This window comes from Stegostoma tigrinum, chromosome 12 (assembly GCF_030684315.1).
Source record: "Stegostoma tigrinum isolate sSteTig4 chromosome 12, sSteTig4.hap1, whole genome shotgun sequence".
Classification (NCBI taxonomy): Eukaryota; Metazoa; Chordata; class Chondrichthyes; order Orectolobiformes; family Stegostomatidae; genus Stegostoma; species Stegostoma tigrinum.
Genome location: NC_081365.1, coordinates 59,926,700 through 59,949,193, shown reverse-complemented (window position 1 = coordinate 59,949,193; position 22,494 = coordinate 59,926,700). Strand labels below are relative to the sequence as shown.

The 22,494-nt window shown below is 42.4% G+C and overlaps 1 protein-coding gene across 3 annotated transcripts in view; it reads right to left on the bottom strand.

Moving 5' to 3' along the window:
• LOC125456959 (rho guanine nucleotide exchange factor TIAM1-like) overlaps positions 1-22,494 on the bottom strand; it is a 278,224-nt gene that overhangs the window by 172,714 nt on the left and 83,016 nt on the right. For all 3 annotated transcript variants that reach the window (XM_059650354.1, XM_048540606.2, XM_048540607.2), the window contains 3 exons: positions 11,070-11,239; positions 7,021-8,067; positions 3,769-4,210 (listed from right to left, as the gene is read on the bottom strand). In XM_059650354.1, coding sequence (XP_059506337.1) covers positions 3,769-4,210; positions 7,021-8,055 — 1,477 coding nt within the window. In that variant the 5' untranslated portion in view covers positions 8,056-8,067; positions 11,070-11,239. The remainder of the gene's footprint in view (positions 1-3,768; positions 4,211-7,020; positions 8,068-11,069; positions 11,240-22,494) is intronic.

Sequence of the window (22,494 nt, the reverse complement as noted above, 5' to 3'; positions counted from 1 at the left end):
TCCTCTACATTGGGGAAACCAAGCGGAGGCTTGGGGACCGCTTTGCAGAACACCTCCGCTTGGTTCGCAATAAACAACTGCACCTCCCAGTCGCAAACCATTTCCACACCCCCTCCCATTCTTTAGATGACACGTCCATCATGGGCCTCCTGCAGTGCCACAATGATGCCACCCGAAGGTTGCAGGAACAGCAACTCATATTCCGCTTGGGAACCCTGCAGCCGAATGGTATCAATGTGGACTTCACCAGCTTCAAAATCTCCCCTCCACCCACTGCATCCCAAAACCAGTCCAACCTGTCTCTGCCTCCCTAACCTGTTCTTCCTCACCCATCCCTTCCTCCCACCTGAAGCCGCACCTCCATCTCCTACCTACTAACCTCATCCCACCTCCTTGACCTGTCCATCTTCCCTGGACTGACTTATCCCCTCCCTACCTCCCCACCTACACTCTCCTCTCCACTTATCTTCTTTTCTCTCCATCTTCGATCCGCCTCCCCCTCTCTCCCTATTTATTCCAGAACCCTCATCCCATCCCCCTCTCTGATGAAGGGTCTAGGCCTGAAACATCAGCTTCTGTGCTCCTGAGATGCTGCTGGGCCTGCTGTGTTCATCCAGCCTCACATTTTATTATCTATGAAAGAAAGGTATGTTATCTGTTGTCATAGAATTGCATTGTCAGATATTGCATTGCGCTATTTGTGCCCTCTATTAGAAATCGCTCTCTAAGTAGGAGTGAAATCCAATGCTGCTGTGGTACTAAGATGTTTGCAATAGCAAGCAGCTCTAATTGATGAAGTTAAGAAAAGGACAGGCTGAATCCAAGGACTGAAGGAAATAAATTCAATGTTCACAAGATGGAACTTCTGCAACTGTAGGTGAACTTGAAAAAAATTGTCTTAAAAAAAAGCCATTCCTGTTGACGAGCAATGTCCATTATGAGCGAGATTAATTAGATTGCTTTTCAAAATTGGGCAATTGTTACCTTCTTAATATAAACCAAGTGACAGAAAATCTATGAACTGGTGTATCAGTGCGGACCTGTTGGCCAGACAGCTCATTTCTGTAAAGACTATGCAATTCGAGCCAGAGCGCATGGCTTTGGGCAACTTGATAAATGGTCACTGATGGTGCCAGTTCAGTCTGAAACAGGTCCTCGATCTGTTGTTATCATAACATCAAGATCTATGATTAGAAATACAATTTTCTGCTGCACTTGCATTTTCATAAGTTCAGGTAAGTTCTGCGTTGGTACATATGGGGAAGTGAGCAGTGTGGTTGATGCAAAATGAACACCAATACAACCACAGCAATGTCATATTCATCGCTGCTTCCTGCTAAACCTTAACATCTGAAGCTGGAAATATAAGGAAAAGGGTACAGGTGAGGTGAAGAAATTTCTATGAAAAGCCAGAATTTTAAATTAAAAGTCTCAGCTTTTTCAGCAAGGATACAGCTGTTTTCTTAATTGAGTTTTAAATTGTCACATCCAATGGCTTTCATGGTAAATGGTTCCATTTTGCAAAAGAAAATTTTGAGGTGATCATCACACACACGATAACTGATTTGCCAGAAAGCAAGGTCTCCAGCAACCTTGAACAGGAGCAGCAACCTTGAACAGGACTTATTGTAGAGACAATGTTTTACAGGAGTGATGACTGACATTGGGTAAAGAAGGTTGCGTTGCATGTGCACCATGGCACCATGGGCACCCGCATGGGCCCCAGCTATGCCTGCCTCTTTGTAGGTTACGTGGAACAGTCCCTCTTCCGCACCTACACAGGCCCCAAACCCCACCTCTTCCTCCGGTACATTGATGACTGTATCGGCGCCGCCTCTTGCTCCCCAGAGGAGCTCGAACAGTTCATCCACTTCACCAACACCTTCCACCCCAACCTTCAGTTCACCAGGGCCATCTCCAGCACATCCCTCACCTTCCTGGACCTCTCAGTCTCCATCTCAGGCAACCAGCTTGTAACTGATGTCCATTTCAAGCCCACCGACTCCCACAGCTACCTAGAATACACCTCCTCCCACCCACCCTCCTGCAAAAATTCCATCCCCTATTCCCAATTCCTCCGCCTCCGCCGCATCTGCTCCCACGACAAGACATTCCACTCCCGCACATCCCAGATGTCCAAGTTCTTTAAGGACCGCAACTTTCCCCTCACGGTGATCGAGAACGCCCTTGACCGCGTCTCCCGCATTTCCCGCGACACATCCCTCACACCCCGCCCCCGCCACAACCGCCCCAAGAGGATCCCCCTCGTTCTCACACACCACCCTACCAACCTCCGGATACAACGCATTATCCTCCGACACTTCCGCCATTTACAATCCAACCCCACCACCCAAGACATTTTTCCATCCCCTCCCCTGTCTGCTTTCCGGAGAGACCACTCTCTCCGTGACTCCCTTGTTCGCTCCACACTGCCCTCCAACCCCACCACACCCGGCACCTTCCCCTGCAACCGCAGGAAATGCTACACTTGTCCCCACACCTCCTCCCTCACCCCCATCCCAGGCCCCAAGATGACATTCCACATCAAGCAGAGGTTCACCTGCACATCTGCCAATGTGGTATACTGCATCCACTGTACCCGGTGCGGCTTCCTCTACATTGGGGAAACCAAGCGGAGGCTTGGGGACCGCTTTGCAGAACACCTCCGCTCAGTTCGCAAAAAACAACTGCACCTCCCAGTCGCAAACCATTTCCACTTCCCCTCCCATTCTCTTGATGACATGTCCATCATGGGCCTCCTGCACTGCCACAATGATGCTACCCGAAGGTTGCAGGAACAGCAACTCATATTCCGCCTGGGAACCCTGCAGCCATATGGTATCAATGTGGACTTCACCAGTTTCAAAATCTCCCCTTCCCCTACTGCATCCCTCAACCAGCCCAGCTCGTCCCCTCCCCCCACTGCACCACACAACCAGCCCAGCTCTTCCCCCCCACCCACTGCATCCCAAAACCAGTCCAACCTGTCTCTGCCTCCCTAACTGGTTCTTCCTCTCACCCATCCCTTCCTCCCACCCCAAGCCGCACCCCCCGCTACCTACTAACCTCATCCCACCTCCTTGACCTGTCCGTCTTCCCTGGACTGACCTATCCCCTCCCTACCTCCCCACCCACACCTTCTCCACCTATCTTCTTTACTCTCCATCTTCGGTCCGCCTCCCCCTCTCTCCCTATTTATTCCAGTTCCCTCCCCCCATCCCCCTCTCTGATGAAGGGTCTAGGCCCGAAACGTCAGCTTTTGTGCTCCTGAGATGCTGCTTGGCCTGCTGTGTTCGTCCAGCCTCACATTTTATTATCTGCGTTGCATGTAGTCCACATTTGTCACCATTTTCTGGCTGAGGACAAGTCACAAAGCAGGTGTGGCATGAAATGCAGAACAATGATGAAGAAAAATTGTAAAACTGCTCAAAGTACATCTTCTGCTAAGTTTCTCCATCCTATTTTTCAGTGTAATATGCCTAAATTTGATCCAAAAATAGATATGAGACAGACGATAATACAATCTGAATCTAACGTGTTTGAAGTTGATAACCGTTCAGTTTTTGAGGAATATAGTGTATACTGGAATAAAACAAAAATGGATGGGCAGCAAGCATTTATTTCACAAAATCTAATATTTACCACAGAATGCACGATTGATCATAAAGAGCAATTTAATGTTAACAGCATTTAACCGTATTTCACAATTAAAAATTCAGGAAAAATGTTTTCCAAAACAAAACAAAATCAACAGAACCTAAGACATACCTTTTAATGATACCCAATAATATTTCCATTTTCTTCGTGTAGCCAGTTCCACTTTTTTATTTTTCTTGTGAACTAAAAAATTCTTTACAGCAAGTGAACCTGCTTTTCGAATAGTTCCTTGATCTGCAGTTTGACGATCTGACTGCCCAGGGGAGCTGAGGGTACCACTGCTTTGTTCATCACTCATAGCTGACTCTGCTTCTTCGGGATTTTCTGTGTTGACAACATTTGATTCCAACGTACATCTAAAGTTCTCATATATCCCTTGACGAAGTGCATCTCCTGCTGTGCCAGCATCACTACAAATTAAATCACCATTAAAATTGCCTGGATAGCATGTCGTACTGGTCATATTGGAAAAGCGGGAAAGATGTTCATTATCTGTTGTTGCACCATCAATACCACTATCTGCACATTCACTTCCATCTCCTGTAGTAATGTCCTACACAGAAATACATAAATTGAAACTACAGTTGGTTAATTGATTTTTTCCAAAACACTGTTACAGTCAAAGATGCAAATCAAAATAATAAATCTTTATACACATTGGAGTTTACAAGTTCAAGTACTTCATCCTCCACGCCTTTAAAAGATTGCACATTACTTCATCCAAGTCTATTCTTAAGCATATTCGCAATCTCTATTCTTTTCGAGCATATTTATTTGAATACTATTAGTGAAAACCAATCCTTCATAATTATTTTCGTTAGTTAATTATTCCCCACTTATCTTACAAGGTTTAGCACCATAAAAACAATTCACATCAAGTGTCCATGACTGCAACTACTATCTTTCAGAAAATGTAACTGTAACATTTGGTGACAGCTCCCTTTCCAATGTACCCTCCATGCAACAACAGCCTGCTTAATTTTCATTGTCTCTACATAGTCACACAATATTAATTGGAAAAGAATGGAAAAGAACAAAGTGGGCAAAAAAACCTGCCTCCTTCTTACTCTTCCATCATTTTAAAAATTCCACTGCTCCACGAACAACATTCAATTTGGACCTTTGAAACATTGTGAAGATGGTCAGTGACAAGAGGTTGATGAAGGTGACAGTGACAAACTTAGCAGCATAATCTTATTTTGACTGCTTGCCTGGATAGTAACATCTAGAACAGAGCTTGCTTCAGGTTACTGACAATAGTTGTATGTTTTCTTGCTGGCCTCTATTCGATGTGAAATTTTCTACAGATTGCAGTTTATACTTCAGTATAAATGGGTGATATCTGCACCATGTGATATAACTAAAAGTTTTTGAAACAAAGTTTAAAAAAACACTTCCAGCTGAAACTTCACTTTTGAGCCTTACTTCTGTGAATCAATAAGTGAAGTACTTATTAATGTTAATATAATGTCAAACGATCTTCCCTCCAATATTAATAACAATTGTGACTGAGCAACAGCCAAATTTACTGCCCAAAAGAATTCAGTTATTTCACAGATCTTAATTATTCAGCACCACCAGATATACAAGAAGGATTAGGCCACTTGACCTATCAAGTCTGCTCTGCCATTAGGTCATATTTCTCAACCCACTCCCCTGCCTTCTCCATGGAATCTCTGATCCTCTTGTAAATCAGGAGCCTTTCTCAGTCTTAAATATGCTCATTGACTTGGCCTCCACAGCGGTCTGCGCAATTGGTTCGACAAATTAACCACCCTCTGGCTGAAGAAATTCCTCCTCATCTCAATTCCAAAGAGCCATCGCTTCACACTGAGGCTGAGCCCATGGGTCCTCGTCTCTCCGACTTGTTCACTCCATGTTCACTCGATCGAGGCTTCTCAGTATTCTGTATGTTTCAAGGAGATCCCCACTCATTCTTCTAAATTCCATTGAGGACAGACCCAGAGTCCTCAACTGCTCCTCTTACATCAAACCCATCAACCCTGGGATCATTCTTGTAAACTTCCTTTGGACCCCCTCCAATTCCAGTACTTCCTTCCTTAGCCAGAGGGCCATAACTGCTCACTATATTTCAAATGCAGTCTGACCACAGTCTTGTCCTGCTGAGGCTGTACACCTATGCTCTTGTATTCTGGTCCTCTCAGAATGAATATCAAAATTGCAACACCGCTAACTGAACCTATATGTTAACCTTAAGAGAATCCTGAACTTAACTCTCAAGCCACTTTGTGCTTCAGATTTCCAACGCCTTTCCCCATTTAGAAATTATTGTATGCTTCTATTCTTCCTTCCAAGTGCATAACATCACACACTATATCAGTCTGCCACTTCTTTGCCCACTCCACTACACTGCTCAAGTCCTTCCGCAGCCTCCCTACTTCCTCATCACTCCCTGATCCATTACCTATCTTGTATTCAAAGTACAACCTGGAATAAGTCCTATCAATAATGCACTATGTCATTACGAAGTAGATGTCTTTAGAGTATATTAACTATTTTAACAAGCTTTTCAACCTCAAAACAGAAAGATCAAGAAATCTTAAAGTTATACAAACAAGTAATTTAATTTCGTGAAGAAGCATTGTTAAATTATGAAATAAAGACAGAAGACGACTGAACTAAACTCGTGCTATTTGAGGCCAGATGACTGGAAATTCTTCCCACAAAAGGAAGGCTGAGTAATAAAAAGCTGGGCGTGGGAAGTTGAAAGCTGCAAGATTTCCTCAGCTTGGATGATGATTGCTTAAGGTGACAGTACTTTTTGTGCAACATTGAGCGACCATTGAATTGTGGGGCTTTCAATGTATGATAATTAGCAACTTTAACATTAAGGAATGGCAACATTTACAGCTCACTAATAGAGCCTACTTAACCTTTGATTTTTGTTTCTTTTTTTAAACTGCAGGTATACTGAACAATTGTTGAATTTTGACTGTCTGGACATCAAATTAGCTTTGTAAATGTAACAGCAGTCAAGTATCAAATATTAACCTCAGTCACGGGAATCTGAAAAACCCATTTCAGAGTGCCACGCTCATGGACAGCCTAATTAACTAGTCAGAGGTAATACTTTACAGTCTGCAAATTCATACGTACGGTTGTTCCTCCAGCCCATCATAGCTGGAATCATATCTTTAAATACTAATTGATATTGCTGCTTGAAAGAAAAAAGTCTGAGCATCTTTCTGGCCACAGCTAAATAAAAGATAGAACTACATTCAGAATACTGCTGATTGTCTGATACCAAACCCATCATCCTATGAACTGCTATAAATAACCTGTACTACTTACAGTACTATTCACAGAATAAAAGTAAACATGATTTTTTATTCCATGCATTACCTGTGTTGTTTTGGACCTTCTGACATATACAGTTCGGTCATCAGTAACATGGCTTATTCGTCCTTTACAGGCTCCTTCAGAAAGGCAATGGGACTTCCTGCACGGAAGTGTTGAGGCAGCATATGAGGGAACGCTTGTATTTTCTGCAGCAGGCCAAGTCACAGCATTTATATTTTTTTGCTGTATTGTACCATGTGAATGAGTCCTCAAATTCCGAGGGAGTGTCTTAAATCTGTTTCTGCGCGTTTTGATCACATTTGAACCTGTTGGTTTCTGGCCATACAGTTCATTCAGAGAGTTAGCACGTTGGCTTCCACTCAATTGTTCTAAATCAATGGAATTACTGTTTATGAGCCTACTTTCCTCATATTCTTTGCAATCAGTATTATCCAAGAGATCTTCTGTGCTGGTTAACCGATCCTGACTTAGATCGGACAAGGAGAATTCCATACTATCTTGTCGCCACATGTCAGCAGATTTGGACCGTTTTTTCTTGATATTTGTGCTTTCTAAAATGGTTGTTTCATTTCCAGTAACCACATGCAAATCTCCAATATTTGCTTGGGAAACAGAGTCTAACCTTATTTCATGAAAATTCTGTATAGCATGGGCAATATGATTGTCTAAACAAATGTCAAGTTCATCTCTTGAATGTAGTGGTTGCACAGCACTCCTTCGTCTGGCACTGGAAACCGAAGAACCTGTATGGTAAGACACAGGCCTTACACTTTTACCCATTCTACCCACCCAAGATGGATGGCTAAAGTCTTCTGCCAAAGTATTATCAAGATTTCCTGGATTACTGATGTCCAGGCCATCTCTTGCCAGTGATTGTGGGATGCTGGGAGTGCTGCTAGATTTAGTACTAGCTTCAGAATTTCTGTGCGTAATCCTGACAGCCGAGGCTGGCCTAGCTCTTCGGGAAGTTTTAGTTGGAATGCGAAGTGACCGAGACATATGTTTACGTGACAGACCTGCACGCTCATCTCCAGAAAATGCGCGTTCACTATCATTCTGGCTCTCTGAATTTCCCATCTTTTGGTAAGTCTAAGAAAAAAAGAATAAGTCTTCAGAGTTTAAGTTTTGTTTTGAGTTACAAAGATTGAAAAAAATTAACATCGTTGCCTAGATTGAAGATTTTCAGAAGAAAACACTTTGAATCAAGAATTGGTTGATTTTCAAACGCAAATTCCTATTTTCAAAAATGATTTATATATACTTACAGGAAACCAAAATAATCTAAAATGGAAATTGTTTATTACTCCTGAAATCAAATAATGGAAACGCATTAGAAAGTGACCACCACACTGAGAAAGTCCACATAAGATATTTTTGAATTGCGGCACCACTTAAGCAACTATACTTACTGTGGTTCCATAGAACATAGAACATAGAACAGTACAGCACAGAACAGGCCCTTCAGCCCACGATGTTGTGCCGACCATTGATCCTCATGTATGCACCCTCAAATTTCTGTGACCATACGCATGTCCAGTAGTCTCTTAAATGTCCCCAATGACCTTGCTTCCACAACTGCTGCTGGCAACGCATTCCATGCTCTCACAACTCTCTGTGTAAAGAACCCGCCTCTGACATCCCCTCTATACTTTCCACCAACCAGCTTAAAACTATGACCCCTCGTGCTAGCCATTTCTGCCCTGGGAAATAGTCTCTGGCTATCAACTCTATATACGGGAGATCTTCAGTCAGAAGAAACTGATTTGGAGGCAACTCCATTATAAAGGGACACAATTTTTCAGAACACATGGTGATCAAGAGCAAGTATGGAAAAGGAATTGGACAAAGGAATGCCAATGATCTCAAGGCCAGGGGCCAATTCCACCTGCTAAAATGTATGGTCAAAGATGGGGCTCTAGACCTACAAAACCCTTGACCAGTGACATGAAACTTCCTCAGCAGGCAATCACAGTCACAAGGAAGTGATTGCTGACAATGGCAATCAGCAGATGATGACAACCCAGTTACAGGCTTCCTGTGTGTGCTAGTTCATCAAGAGTTTGTCTGATCATGTCATCTCGAAGACTGCTGCCTGTCCGAAGTGGTCTCTCAGTCTGAAAATTATTGTACATGCAAACCAAACCATTATCACTAAGGAGGTAGTGCTGGGCAAGCTCATGGGGCTAAAGGTAGACAAGTCTCCTGGCCCTGATGAAATGCATCCCAGGGTAATAAAAGAGATGTGGAGGGAAATAGCAAATGCACTAGTCATTATTTACCAAAGTTCACTGGACTCTGGGGTGGTTCTGCAGATTGAAAAACAGTCAAGGTGTCACCACTGTTTAGAAAAGGAAGGAGACAAGCAGGAGGTAACTACAGGCCAGGTGGCTTAACTCCAGTGGTGGGAAAATGCTTGAATCTATCATTAAGGAAGAAATAGCAAGACATCTGGATATTAAATTTCCCATTGCGAATACCCAGCATGGCTTCATGAAGTGTAGGTCATGTTTAACTAATTTGGTGGAGTTCTTCAAGGACATTACTTGCATGGTGGACAATGGGGAACCTGTGGATGTGGTGTATCTGGATTTCCAGAAGGCATTTGACAAGGTGCCATACCAAAGGCTGCTACATAAGATAAAGTTGCATGGTATTACAGGTAATGTATTGGCATGGATAGAGGATTGGTTGACCAGTAGAAAGCAAAGAGTAGGGGTAAATGGGTGTTTTTCTGGTTGGCGGTCAGTGGCTAGTGGCGTGCCTCAGGGATCAGTGTTGGGACCTCAACGGTTTACAATTTATATAGATGATTTGGAGTTGGGGACTAAGTGTGCTGTGTCAAAATTTGCAGGTGACACTAAGTTGAGTGGTAGAGCAAAATGTGCACAAGACACTGAAAGTCTGCAGAGGGATATGGATAGTCTAAGTGAGTGGGCAAAGGTCTGGCAGATGAAGTACAATATTGATAAGTGTGAGGTCGTCCATTTTAGTAGGAATAACAGCAAAACAGACTATGTTTTAAATGGTAAAAAATTTCAGCATGCTGCTGTGCAGAGGGATTTGGGTGTCCTTGTGCTTGTGATTAAAAAGGCAAATGGAATTTTGTCTGCCATTGCTTGAGGGATGGAGTTTAAAAACAGGGAGGCTATGCTGCAGCTGAAGAGGGTCCTGGTGAGTCTAATTTCTGGTATATCTTTTGGTCTCAAGAAAGCACTCATTACCCATATCACAGATGCAGAAAATTTCCAGATGCTAACCGGTTCTCCACAAAGACGCTGTGCCTAACATACAGTCCATTCCCAAACATTCTCTTTTTGCTTCAGATTTTCAGTATCTACTTAACTTGTTTTGCTTGAATTAAGGTTGCCACTTAAACAAAAACAGATTCTTCAGTAGTATGTATTGAGAGCAGTACAGAATAAAGAACAACTTTCTGAATACCAAAACAAACTGGCTGTGCCCCACTGAAGATTACTTGGTTACTTTGATGTTCATGGTACTTGCTTAAAAAAAAATCAGTTTTTAAGCTCTTGAATTTGTAAAATTTTTTTGGATAAAACAGATCCATTATATATCTGCTGGAAGTATGGGAATTTTGAAAATATAAAGGAGCTCAAAGAGAAAAATTCACCACAATAATGAAAATAGGCTGCTGGAATTACTGAACACAGACAATATGTCAATGAATTTTCTTTAAATGATTGAAGATTTGGTATTTATATTGAGAATTTGGACAGTTCTTACTTGAAACTACAACTTGAAAGAGTTATTTGTATGTACTAAACATAGTTTGCACTGCTGTCGATAAGAATTTGCAACATTTGAAGTCATCTTCGTATATAATCGCATTCTCCATAACATGACTGCCAGCTAATTACAGATTAAAACACAAATATGCAAATCGTTTTGTTGACTGATTTGTATCAACTTTCAACTTTTGAATTTCCAAACTATTGTAGGTCATCATTTCTGACAATTTAGAACAATGTACACAAGTCACAAAAATGTCTCATCAATATTCTGCCCTCAAAATTTGAAATTACATTTGAAAGAGATATAAAATGCCAATTTTAACAAATAAAGAACCTTACCTTACAGATTGATGTTGAAATCAAACAACAGTTCACCCACACTACTCAGGTGGAGTACACGCCAGAAATTGAGGCATAGCAATCAAGTCACCAGCATCGCTGACTTTCAATACTTAATAATCCTGATCTTCTTCAGAAGTTAGTTTCCGCCAGTGAATTTTAACAGAGGCCTGAAAATAAAACAAACAAGTTTACAGTTACAATATGTTATACTGAAGACACAGTAGACAAACAACATGAGTATCACTAAAAAAAACCCAACTTTGCTGGGTTATCTCTATTCAAAAGATCCGTCTTCCAGATTCTACACGATTTAAGTATTTCAGCTGAATGCATAGAAAACTTATAATTTAGCAAAAATACATCTTTTTAAAAAATCATCATGACATCATATGGGCAGTTTGCACTTGATCTTCTACTTCCACTGTCCCAGGACTGTGCAGCCTCACTTCTTTGTTTTGACATGAAATTAAAACAAATATAGAAGGAGTTGCAAAGTCCAAAGGAAAACCAATCCAGCTAGGGCAGAGGTGATGGCTGAATACAATGTGTAATGCACAGTTTATACCAAAGAGTGAAGGTGACTCAACAAGACAATTTTCATCATTCTGTTTCTTCCAGACCCTGTACAAGTCTCGAAAAATAATTTTATCTGAAGGTAGAAAGGTGCAGGATAATCAAAATCAGACTGCATGCCAACATGGCCTCTGGTGCAGAAATACAAAAGAACAGGTCCATCAAATGCAAACCTATGCTAAAGAAGATAAATGTTTAGGTTCAGCAATTTTGAATGGCCAGAACTAAAAGAGAGCATTTTTTTTTAAAACCAGCCTTGACCAGACATTTACTTTTTTTTCCCTGAAGAATGGTCTTGACCCGAAACACTAGCTTTCCTGGTCCTCTGATGCTGCTTGGCCTGCTGTGTTCATCCAGCTCTACACCTTGTTATCTTAAAAATATTGCTTCTGTGTTTTCATTCCAATTTACAAACTGTGTATAATTTTTAGGTCCAGTCAATGACCCCAAGATGTGGCTCTGTGAAACCAGTGACAGCAGGAGCATATGACTATCATGCAGCTCATGATCCCTTCTTGGGTCCTGTTGCCTAGTTTAGGAGGAGTGCTGTAAACATCCTTTACTGTGTTTGAAAGCAATCTGATTCATAAGGCATTTAATCTGAAATGTGCACAACAACTGTAGATTAAAACAGTTAAAAGGGGAAAAATGTGTTAGATGGTATTTGTAGTGAACACTGAATTGTACGTAAGTAAACTAACCGGTTAAAATCTTGAAAAATCTTAAATTTGACTGCAGCCAGCAATTTGGTTTTAATTTGGAAATGTAAATTTGCACAATAAAAATACTGTCACTTCATCCAGACTACTGTGGGGAGACCATCAGGTCTGTGGGATGGCTAGGGTGGGTGTCATTTCTTGCTGACCAAGAAGTGCAGCGTGAGCAAAGGCTGCAAGGACAAGATAGCAAATGGAAAAACATGACAAGGAAGTGAGAGCAGAGGGTGAGACTGCAAGGTGGGTGGGAGTAGAGGGACAGGTTGAACATGGTTGGAGGGGGTCACTGGGGACTCTGCAAGGGAGGTGAAGACAGCAAGAAAGGCTGTAAAAAAGTAAGAGAAAACGAGGCTAAAAGATGGGATAGAAAGAGGCAGGCTGAAAATGAGTGAGAACAAGTATAAAACACTCAAAAAAGGGCAACTTGGCTAACTCGGAGTCAGAAAAACCTGTAATCACTGAGGGAACTAATTCCTGACGAGTGAATGTGAAATCTCTAGCTTAAGGCTGCATGTATTTGGGATCTTTATTGGAGGAGGAATCATATAAATGGATGCTATTCTAATGAACAGTACATGAACTATCAAATTTAGATCTCAGGTGCAATACAAAAGTGTGGTAACGCACAGTTAAAATGCTCCAGTTTTGTGCATATAGAATGGAAATATATTAGATGTGACTTAACCATTTTTTGAACATGTCTTTACAGGTTTTTCTGTGAACTGCATTTCTGTTACTTTGGAGGAGAAAAAAGTTTGTGGATAATTTATGCCCATTGTGTTGTGCTAATTTAAATCCTGTGGGGTCTCAGAAACTAATGCTTTGCATTGTGCTGAGGCTTTAAGTTTAATGGAGGATTGCCAATTAATTCTGCATCAATACAAGTTTAAATACACCATGTGCCAACAGTTTTTAAAAAAATGTGAGCCCTGAAAATCAAAAAAAAAGCCTTGAGAAACTCTTCAAGTTCTTGAAAAAATATATTTTTTGGGCCCTGATGAGAAGGGCAATTAAAGTGGTAGCTGCTAAGAACATTGAGGAAAATTGGTATGGAGATTAAAAGGTGGATAAGATTGAGATTAGTAGCGGAGCAATTACAGTTACCTGAACAGCAAAAATACATCATAACCAAGGTGGTGCCATAACTATGTAATTAAATACTCCAAAATTGTGAAGGAATGTTTAATCTGATACACAAACTAAAATATTATTAGAGTAATCACATTTGCTAAGAAAATAAATGTAACTCTTGAAAATATCAAATTTTCTGAGGAAAACAGATTAATGTAATTACATTTATTCAAGAACTTGCAGATATGGAAGTAAGACACTATGTGCAATGCTGTTCATTTTGTACACAATGAAGCAATTTAAATGGATGGCCATTTCCAACCAATAAATCACATGGTCATTCAGAATCTGATCACGTTTGGTTCAATTCTAACACTGTGTAAACGATTCTTAAGTTTCTTTTTATTATTTACAGCCCTGCTCACTTTGGACAGCACCATTAAAATGTTAAAGACTAAACTGATAACTTCAAAAAGACAGAACTACAAGCCCCATAGCCGTACAACCTGAAGCATGTGCAGGTGTTTCAAAACCAATTTATGACTTAAGCTCATCTAGTTCTCTTCATTGATTGTAACATTGCACATTTCATCAAAGCTTAATCAGTTCATCTTGATGTTCACTTTATTATGCATTTAACAATTAAATCTAGCAGACTTTGTAGAGCACCTCTTCATTGCTATGGTAGTCAAAGCAGTCTCAGTTCTCTTAGTAACAATTTCAAATACTTCAGTCGTAGTTCTCTGAGTAGGGCCAGAAGAAACTGGATTGAGTTTGACAAATGGAATTCATACAGGGTCTTCAAAAGTCTGCAACAAGATGTATCTTTTATCTAATAAATCAGGATGGTTTCAAAAGTACATCCTACAGGAGAAAAAGCAGACTCATAAATCTTCTCTTGGGCCCCACAATTTTTTTTAATCCAGCTGTCAGGAATAATCCCTGCAAATACACACTTGTTCACAATGTTCGTGTTTGCAAATACGCATCAAGGATAATAGAAGGTGACAGCTCAAACTTAACTCTTGGATTTCAAAAATAAATTATTTTACCTTTGTCCAATGTAAATTTCACTGGTTAATTGGTATGAATTTACATCAACAGGCTCAATGATTTCTAGGATTACTCTTTCTCATTCATACACAAGCATAACATACTGTGCACTTCTTTTAAAAAACATTTTTAATTCATTTGCATTATTTTGAATAACCAAAGTCAAAACCAACATTTGCTTTAATTGAAAAAATGTCTCCTCAACAAAACCAGGGTCTAGATGTATTGGAGATAGCCATCAGGAGTTGTGAGATGTCAGCGAAGCAGTTGAGGGCACTGAAGGGTGATTAGCAATGTGAAATGTTGTGTAATTGAACCAATCAGGGAGGTTAGGTATCGGGTTCAGTTGAAATGTAAAAATACATATGTAGATAAATTGTTATTGGACTGAGTTATCAGACAATTAAGAGAAAGTCAGGGATCCCTAGGATGTTTGATGCTGCAGTGAAAATCAAAATGGGATGTGAAGACATCAGTGGATTTAACCATAGTCACAGGGGGATAGAACTGGATTCAGCAAAATGAAAAACAAACGTCGATCTAAAAATTGCACTGACGAGGAGCGTGGGTTGCTGAAGGTAAGCATGCAGGTGGTCAAAAAGGCAAATGGTGCGTTCGCCTTCATTGTGAGAGGTTTTGAGTACAGGAGCAGGGATGTGTTGTTGCAGTTGTACAGAGCCTTGATGAGGCCACACCTGGAATATTGTGTGCAGTTTTGGTCTCCTTTTCTGATGAAGAATGCTCTTGCTCTTGAGGGAGTGTAGCAAAGGTTTATTTGGCTGATTCCAGGTATGATTGGTCTGACATATGAAGAGAGTTTGACTAGGTTAGGATTGTTTTCTCTAGAGTTCAGACAAATGAGGGAGGGGATTTCTTAAAGACTTGTAAAATTCTAACAGGACTGGACAGGATAGATGGTCCTGATGGTGGGTGTGTCCAGAACCAGGGGTCAAAGAATGAGGATTCGGGGTTGACAATTTAGGATGTAAATGAGGAGACATTTCTTCATTCAAAGAGGGGTCAGCCTTGGAATTCATTACCACCGGAAGTAGTTGACGCCAAAACAATGAATGTATTCAAGAGGCAACTAGCTACGGCATTTAGGGCAAATTGAATCAAAGGTTATGGGGAGAAAGCAGGATCAGCCCATTGAGTTGGATGATCAGCCATGATCGTGAAGAACGGCAGAGCAGTTTCTAAGAGCTGAATGATGTCCTCCTGCTCCTATCTTCTATGTTTCAATGGCAGTGTCGTCAGTTTCAATGACTAGAAGTGTAGCTAAGTCTATAAGACACAACTCAATTGAACGAGAACATAGTTTTCGGATGTACGGCATGCCAGAGTTGAGCAAGCACAAGTGAGGTGAAACCAACTTAACTCTTGGAAGGGCTCAGGACAGTCATAATTATTTTGATTGAAGCAAAAATCCTGAAAGCTCCAAAGCAATAATTTTTGTTATTCTAAATTTGCCAGGGGTCACCACAACAATTGACTGTTAATAACATCAAAAGTGATCAGATTCAGCAGTACCCACATATTTTAGGACCTCTGAAATCAAAGAAACCTAATTTTTTTTCACTCAAACTAGTGGTAAAATTCTGGTACGTCTAATGTTTGAGGTTTGTTTGGGGGAAGTCAGTTTTTTTCTGTGAATGCATCATTCCTACTTTCCTTGATTTCCATCTTCCTCTCTTTTTCCAATGCCATTTCTATTTTCCTTTTCCTGACTTCCCTATGCCTTCCTTTTGGCTTCACACATCTCGTCGCCTATCACTTTCTTTTTATCGTTTGTGTATTGTCATTCCTCTTTTTCACTTTTTGGCAGGTTGCCAAGAAATCAGCATGGGCAGACTGCAGAAAAGGCAAGTCATGAATCACTTGAGCCACTGGTTGGAAAACAATTTGCAATGCACAATAGACAATCAGGTTACACTCAAACCTGTCAAAGATCGGCAGTTCAACAGATAAGTCAAGCAATGCTTGAATGGGCATGCAAATGGAGGCCAAGAATCACGTTATCTGGGGAGATGCAGTATCTGAGTGCTCAGGAAGCAGACAGGCATCAAAACAGGTGGGTAAGTAGCACAGGAAGGACATGGAGCTCTCTGGGCACATAAGCAAGGAACACTGAGCTCGAACACCAAAACAAAATCTCGAAACTGTCTTCAGATTGAATTATTCAGCAGGCAGCCAAGCTGAAAAATGCTTGTCATTGCAACAACTGGTCCCGAGGCAAGGGTCCGAATTTGTTAAGGTCCTGGGTGAGAGGGAGGAAGTGGTACCTCTTTATTCAATCCTATCCTTCTGTGGGACATAACAAGGTTAACTTAAAATAAGGGATCTCTTCCCTCTTGCATACTTTTCCCAACTCCAACAGACTATGTTTTAAAAAGCAGATCATTAAACCAAGTTTTCTGGATTTAAAGAGTTGGTTTATTAGTTCCTAAAACATGAGGGAAAAATAACACACACACAAACAGGTGGACTAGAAAGGAAATGGGAGGAAATAGGGAAAAAAAGTTTCAAACAGATACGCAAAATCCATGTTTGGTTTGCTTCTGTATTCAGTTGGATGTTCAAAATCGTGTTGGACTCTGGCAGTTGAGCAGTTCTGAGATTCTGGATTTTGCAGATCCACTGAAAGGAGTTATCCGGTTTCCTGTTTTAACTGTGACTTTTGACTGAAACTTGCTTCCAGCAATCAAACAGAGGGTCTGGCCATTCTTTTCCTTTATACCAGCAAGCACAGGGGTGTTGAGTGGATGTTGTCAGCTGTAACGTTCACGGCACACTCTCGCCCAGTACGACACAGTAACACATACACCAGAGAAGCAGTTGGTTTTAACCCTTTCCCCTTCATGCGTTCTCCCCTGCCAGGAATACACATATCTTATATGCAGGCGGCTTTACTTGCACCTCACATTATGCCCACAGATGAGAGATGTAATTCACATGAGATAGTTTAGCTTTTCCATATTTTATTTATTTCTTTAAAATACTTCGCCAAAACTTTTCAACACTCTTCCAGATACGCACTACCCTCTGCAGGAAAAGGTGGCCCTAGATTCCTTTTAAATCTTTTCCTTCTCACCTTAAACCTATGCCCTCTAGTTTTGGATTCCACTACCATGGGAAAAAGACCATGGCTGTCCACCCTATCCACAACCCTCATGATTTTATAAACTTCTATAAGTCACCCCTCAACCTCCATGCTCGAGGGAAAACACTCCCAGCCTATTCAGCCTCTCCCTATAGTCAAACCCTCCAACCCTGGCAACAACTTTGTAAATCTTTTCTGAACCTTTCAAGTTTCATAACATCCTGCTGATAGCAGGGAGACCAGAAATGCGTACAGTATTCCAAAAGTGGCCTAACCAATGTACTGAACAGTTGCAACATGACATCCCAACTCCTATATGCAATGCATTGACCAATAATGCCTTCTTCACAATCTGTGACTACCTGTGACTTTACATTCAAGGAACTATGAACCTGCATTGCAGGTTCTCTCTGTTCAGCAACACTCCCCAGGACCTTACCACTAAGGTAAGTCCTGTCCTCATTTGCCTTTCAAAACGCAGTGTTTATCACATTTTTCAAAATTAAACTCCATCTGCCACTCCTTGACCCATGGGCTTACCTGATCAAGATCCCATTGTAGTCTGGCGAAACCTTTTTGGCTGTCATTGCACGACCAACTTTCATCTCATTGTTGAACTTATTAACCATGCCTCCTACATTCACAACCAAGTCAATTATATAAGTGACAGAAAGCAGTGGACCCAGCACAAATGCAGCACACTGCTGGTTACAGACCTCCAGTCTGAAAATCTACCCTCCACAACCACCTTCTGTATTTTACCTTCAAGCGAGTTCAGTTTCAAAAAGCTAGTCACCTGTGAATTCCAAGTGTTCCAACCTTACTAACCAGTCCACCCTGAGAAACCTTGTCAAATACCTTACGGAAGATCAAGTCTACCACTCTGTCTTCAACTGTCTCTTCATTACTTCAAAAAACTCAATTAAGTTAATGAGACACAATTTCGCATGCAAAAAGCCATGCTGGTGTCTGGAATGAGCTGCCAGAAGTACTGCTGGATGACAAAGTGTGGAGCTGGATGAACACAGCAGGCCAAGCAGCATCTCAGGAGCACAAAAGCTGATGTTTCGGGCCTAGACCCTTCATCAGAGAGGGGGGTGGGGAGAGGGAACTGGAATAAATAGGGAGAGAGGGGGAGGCAGACTGAAGATGGAGAGAAAAGAAGATAGGTGGACAGGAGAGTATAGGTGAGGAGGTAGGGAGGGGATAGGTCAGTCCAGGGAAGATGGACAGGTCAAGGAGGTGAGCTGAGGTGGTAGGTAGGAAATGGAGGTGCGGCTTCAGGTGGGAGGAAGGGATGGGTGAGAGGAAGAACAGGTTCGGGAAGCGAAGACAGGCTGGGCTGGTTTAGGGATGCAGTGGGGGAAGGGGAGATTTTGAAGCTTATGAAGTCTGCATTGATACCATTGGGCTGCAGGGTTCCCGAGCAGAATATGAGTTGCTGTTCTTACAGCCTTCGGGTGGCATCATTGTGAACTGCAGGAGGCCCAGCATGGACATGTCGTCTGAGGAACGGGAGGGGGAGTTAAAATGGTTTGCGACTGGGAGGTGCAGTTGTTTATTGCAAACCGAGTGAAGGTGTTCTGCAAAGTGGTCCCCAAGCCTCCACTTGGTTTCCCCAATGTAGAGGAAGCCACACCGGGTACAATGGATACAGTATACCACATTGGCAGATGTGCAGGTGAACATCTGCTTAATATGGAAAGTCATCTTGGGGCCTGGGATGGGGGTGAGGGAGGTGGTGTGGGGGCAAGTGTAGCACTTCCTGCGGTTGCAGGGGAAGGTGCCGGGTGTGGTGGGGTAGGAGGGGAGTGTGGAGCGGACAAGGGAGTTGCGGAAAGAGTGGTCTCTCCGGAAGGCAGACAAGGATGGGGATAGTAAAATAGCTTGGGTGGTGGGGTCAGATTGTAGATGGCGGAAGTGTCGGAGGATGATGCGTTGTATCCGGAGGTTGGTGGGGTGGTATGTGAGAACGGGGGGGATCCTCTATGGGTGGTTGTGGCGGGGGCAGGGTGTGAGGGATGTGTTGCGGGCAATGTGGGAGACGCGGTCAAGGGCGTTCTCGACCACTGCAGGGGGGAAACTTGCGGTCCTTGAAGAACGTAGACATCTGGGATGTGCAGGAGTGGAATGCCTCATCCTGGGAGCAGATGCGGCGGAGGCGAAGGAATTGGGAATAGGGGATGGAATTTTTGCAGGAGGGTGGGTGGGAGGAGGTGTATTCTAGGTAGCTGTGGGAGTCCATGGGCTTGAAATGGACATCAGTTTCTAGCTGTTTACCCGAGATGCAGACTGAGAGGTCCAGGAAGGTGAGGGATGTGTTGGAGATGGCCCAGGTGAGCTTGAGGTTGGGGTGGAAGGTGTTGGTGAAGTGGATGAACTGTTCAAGCTCCTCTGGGGAGCAAGAGGTGACGCTGATACAGTCATCATTGTAACAGAGGAAGAGGTGGGGTTTGGGGCCTGTGTAGGTGCGGAAGAAGGACTGTTCCACGTAACCTACAAACAGGCTGGCATAGCTTGGGCCCATGTGGGTACCCATGGCCATCCCCTTTGTCTGTAGGAAGTGGAAGGAATCGAAAGAGAAGTTGTTGAGGGTGAGGACGAGTTCGGCTAGGCAGATGAGGGTGTCGGTGGAGGGGGATTGGTCGGGCCTGCGGGACAGGAAGAAGCGGAGGGCCTTGAAGCCATCTGCATGAGGAATGCAGATGTATAGGGACTGGATGTCCATGGTGAAAATGAGGTGTTGGGGGTCAGGGAATTGGAGGTCCTGGAGGAGGTGGAGGGCGTGGGTGGTGTCACGGACGTAGGTAGGGAGTTCCTGGACCAAAGGGGAGAAAATAGAGTCCAGATAGGTGGAGATGAGTTTGGTGGGGCAGGAACAGGCTGAGACAATGGGTCGACCAGGGCAGGCAGGTTTGCATTTTGGGAACGAGATAGAAATGGGCCGTGCGGGTTTGGGGAACAATGAGGTTGGAGGCTGTGGATGGGAGGTCCCCTGAGGTGATGAGGTCATGGATGGTGTTGGAGATGATGGTTTGGTGCTCGGGGGTGGGGTCATGATTTAGGGGGCGGTAGGAGGTGGTGTCGGAGAGTTGGAGTGCTGGAGGCTGGTACAATTACAAGATTTATCTGGCTGTATAGATGAACTGGAAGGGGTTAGAGAGAAAAGGGCCAAATGCTGGCAAATGGATCTCGATTACTTTAGGACATGTGGTTGACATGGATGAGTTGGACCAAAGGGTCTGTTTCCATACTCTACAGCTTTAGGGCTCTTATGATCATCTAGGTTATTCCAGGGTCTTTTGAGGCTGAGTGAAACCCACAAAGGAATTTTCTAGTTATCAAATTACGTTCTTTACCATCTCGGAATTATATGTTCTTTTTTCAAAAGCACAACAACCAGTTTTACTTAACATTCAATCGTTCTGAAAGCAATTCAGGACTATGATCAGTCAGGACACATGGACTGACAAAATGACACACCCAGAAGCAACAATGACTACCTGCATTTATACAGTGACTTTGACATATATAAAATAAGTCACAAGGAACTTGACAGCAGCGTTACGAAACAAAACTTGAGAGTTAGCCACATAAAATAGATACTCGGATAGATGAAGGGAGGTTCTAATGAGGATCTCAAAGGAGGAGAAGTACAGAGGTGCAGAGGTCAAAGAAAAATGTGACCTTTTGACCCAGGCAGCTGAAGACACAGTGATAGTGGAGGAATTTCAATTTGGGGTGTGCAAGAGGCCAGACTTGGAGATCTAGAAGGCTTATAGGACTCAACAAGGTTACAGCAATGGAAAAGACATGGCCATGAAGGAATTCGAAGACAAAAATGAGATTTTAAAATCAAGGTGTTGCCAGACCAAGAACCAAATATAAAGTCAACAAGCAAAGCAGAATGGGGTTTGATGCAAGTTCACAGATGGGGCAAGAACAACTTTGCTAAATAGTCTGGCAACTGTTCAAGCCAGGCTGAACTTAGGCAAGCTAACAGCTCCAGGGTTGTGCAACCTCGGTGGATTAGCGAAGGGAAATGCAGAGTTACAGGGACAGGGGGCGGGGTGGTGGTAGGACGCTCATCCGAGGGTTGGTGTGGACTTGACGGGCCAAATGGCCTGCTTCCATACTGTAGAGATTCAATGATTCTCCCAGTCTATACCCTCCTCATTGTCTACTTCCCTTTCAAGTTTTATATCATCTTCAAACTTTTTACATTATACCCTTAATGCCTATGTCCAGGTCATGAATAGGTAACCAAAGAAAAATAACCCTAACCTAATGTCTGTCCTGAAGAATACCTCTGTATATCTTCTATGTATCTTTTTTGTCTTCATGCTGCCACGATAAATTTTGCTCTGTACTGTCCAAACTAAACAAAACCCAATTATAGGAATGTATGATTTTTCACGAAATAGAAGAGCAGCATACTATCAGCTGGGTTGTGAAGTTATGCAGAACAAATAACATCCATTGAGGCCTCACCAAGACCGTTAATGTTAAGTTAAAATGCTTGTCCTCATTTAGAAAGTCTAATCTGTACCACCCAGTTTGTGTGGTCCCAAGCCAAAGTTTCAAGCCGAGTTGTACTGTGTGTGGTACTTGAGACATCTATATTCTTAACCATGCATTCAAAACAAAACACGACGTAATGGAAGATGCTGAGCACTAACCATGGTGATAAGGGTAGTTTTGAAGAATCAATGGCTGATAGGATGTGCAATGACATTGGTACATACTTTCCAGAAGGCAATAATAAAATTTTTATCAAAACAGGACTATCGCTTCCTCTCATACACATGCATAAACACTGAACCTTTATATCATAAAGTTATGAACAATAATTTTCAAAGAAAATAACCACATTGACATTAATAAACTTCAATCATTTTAATTCGAATAC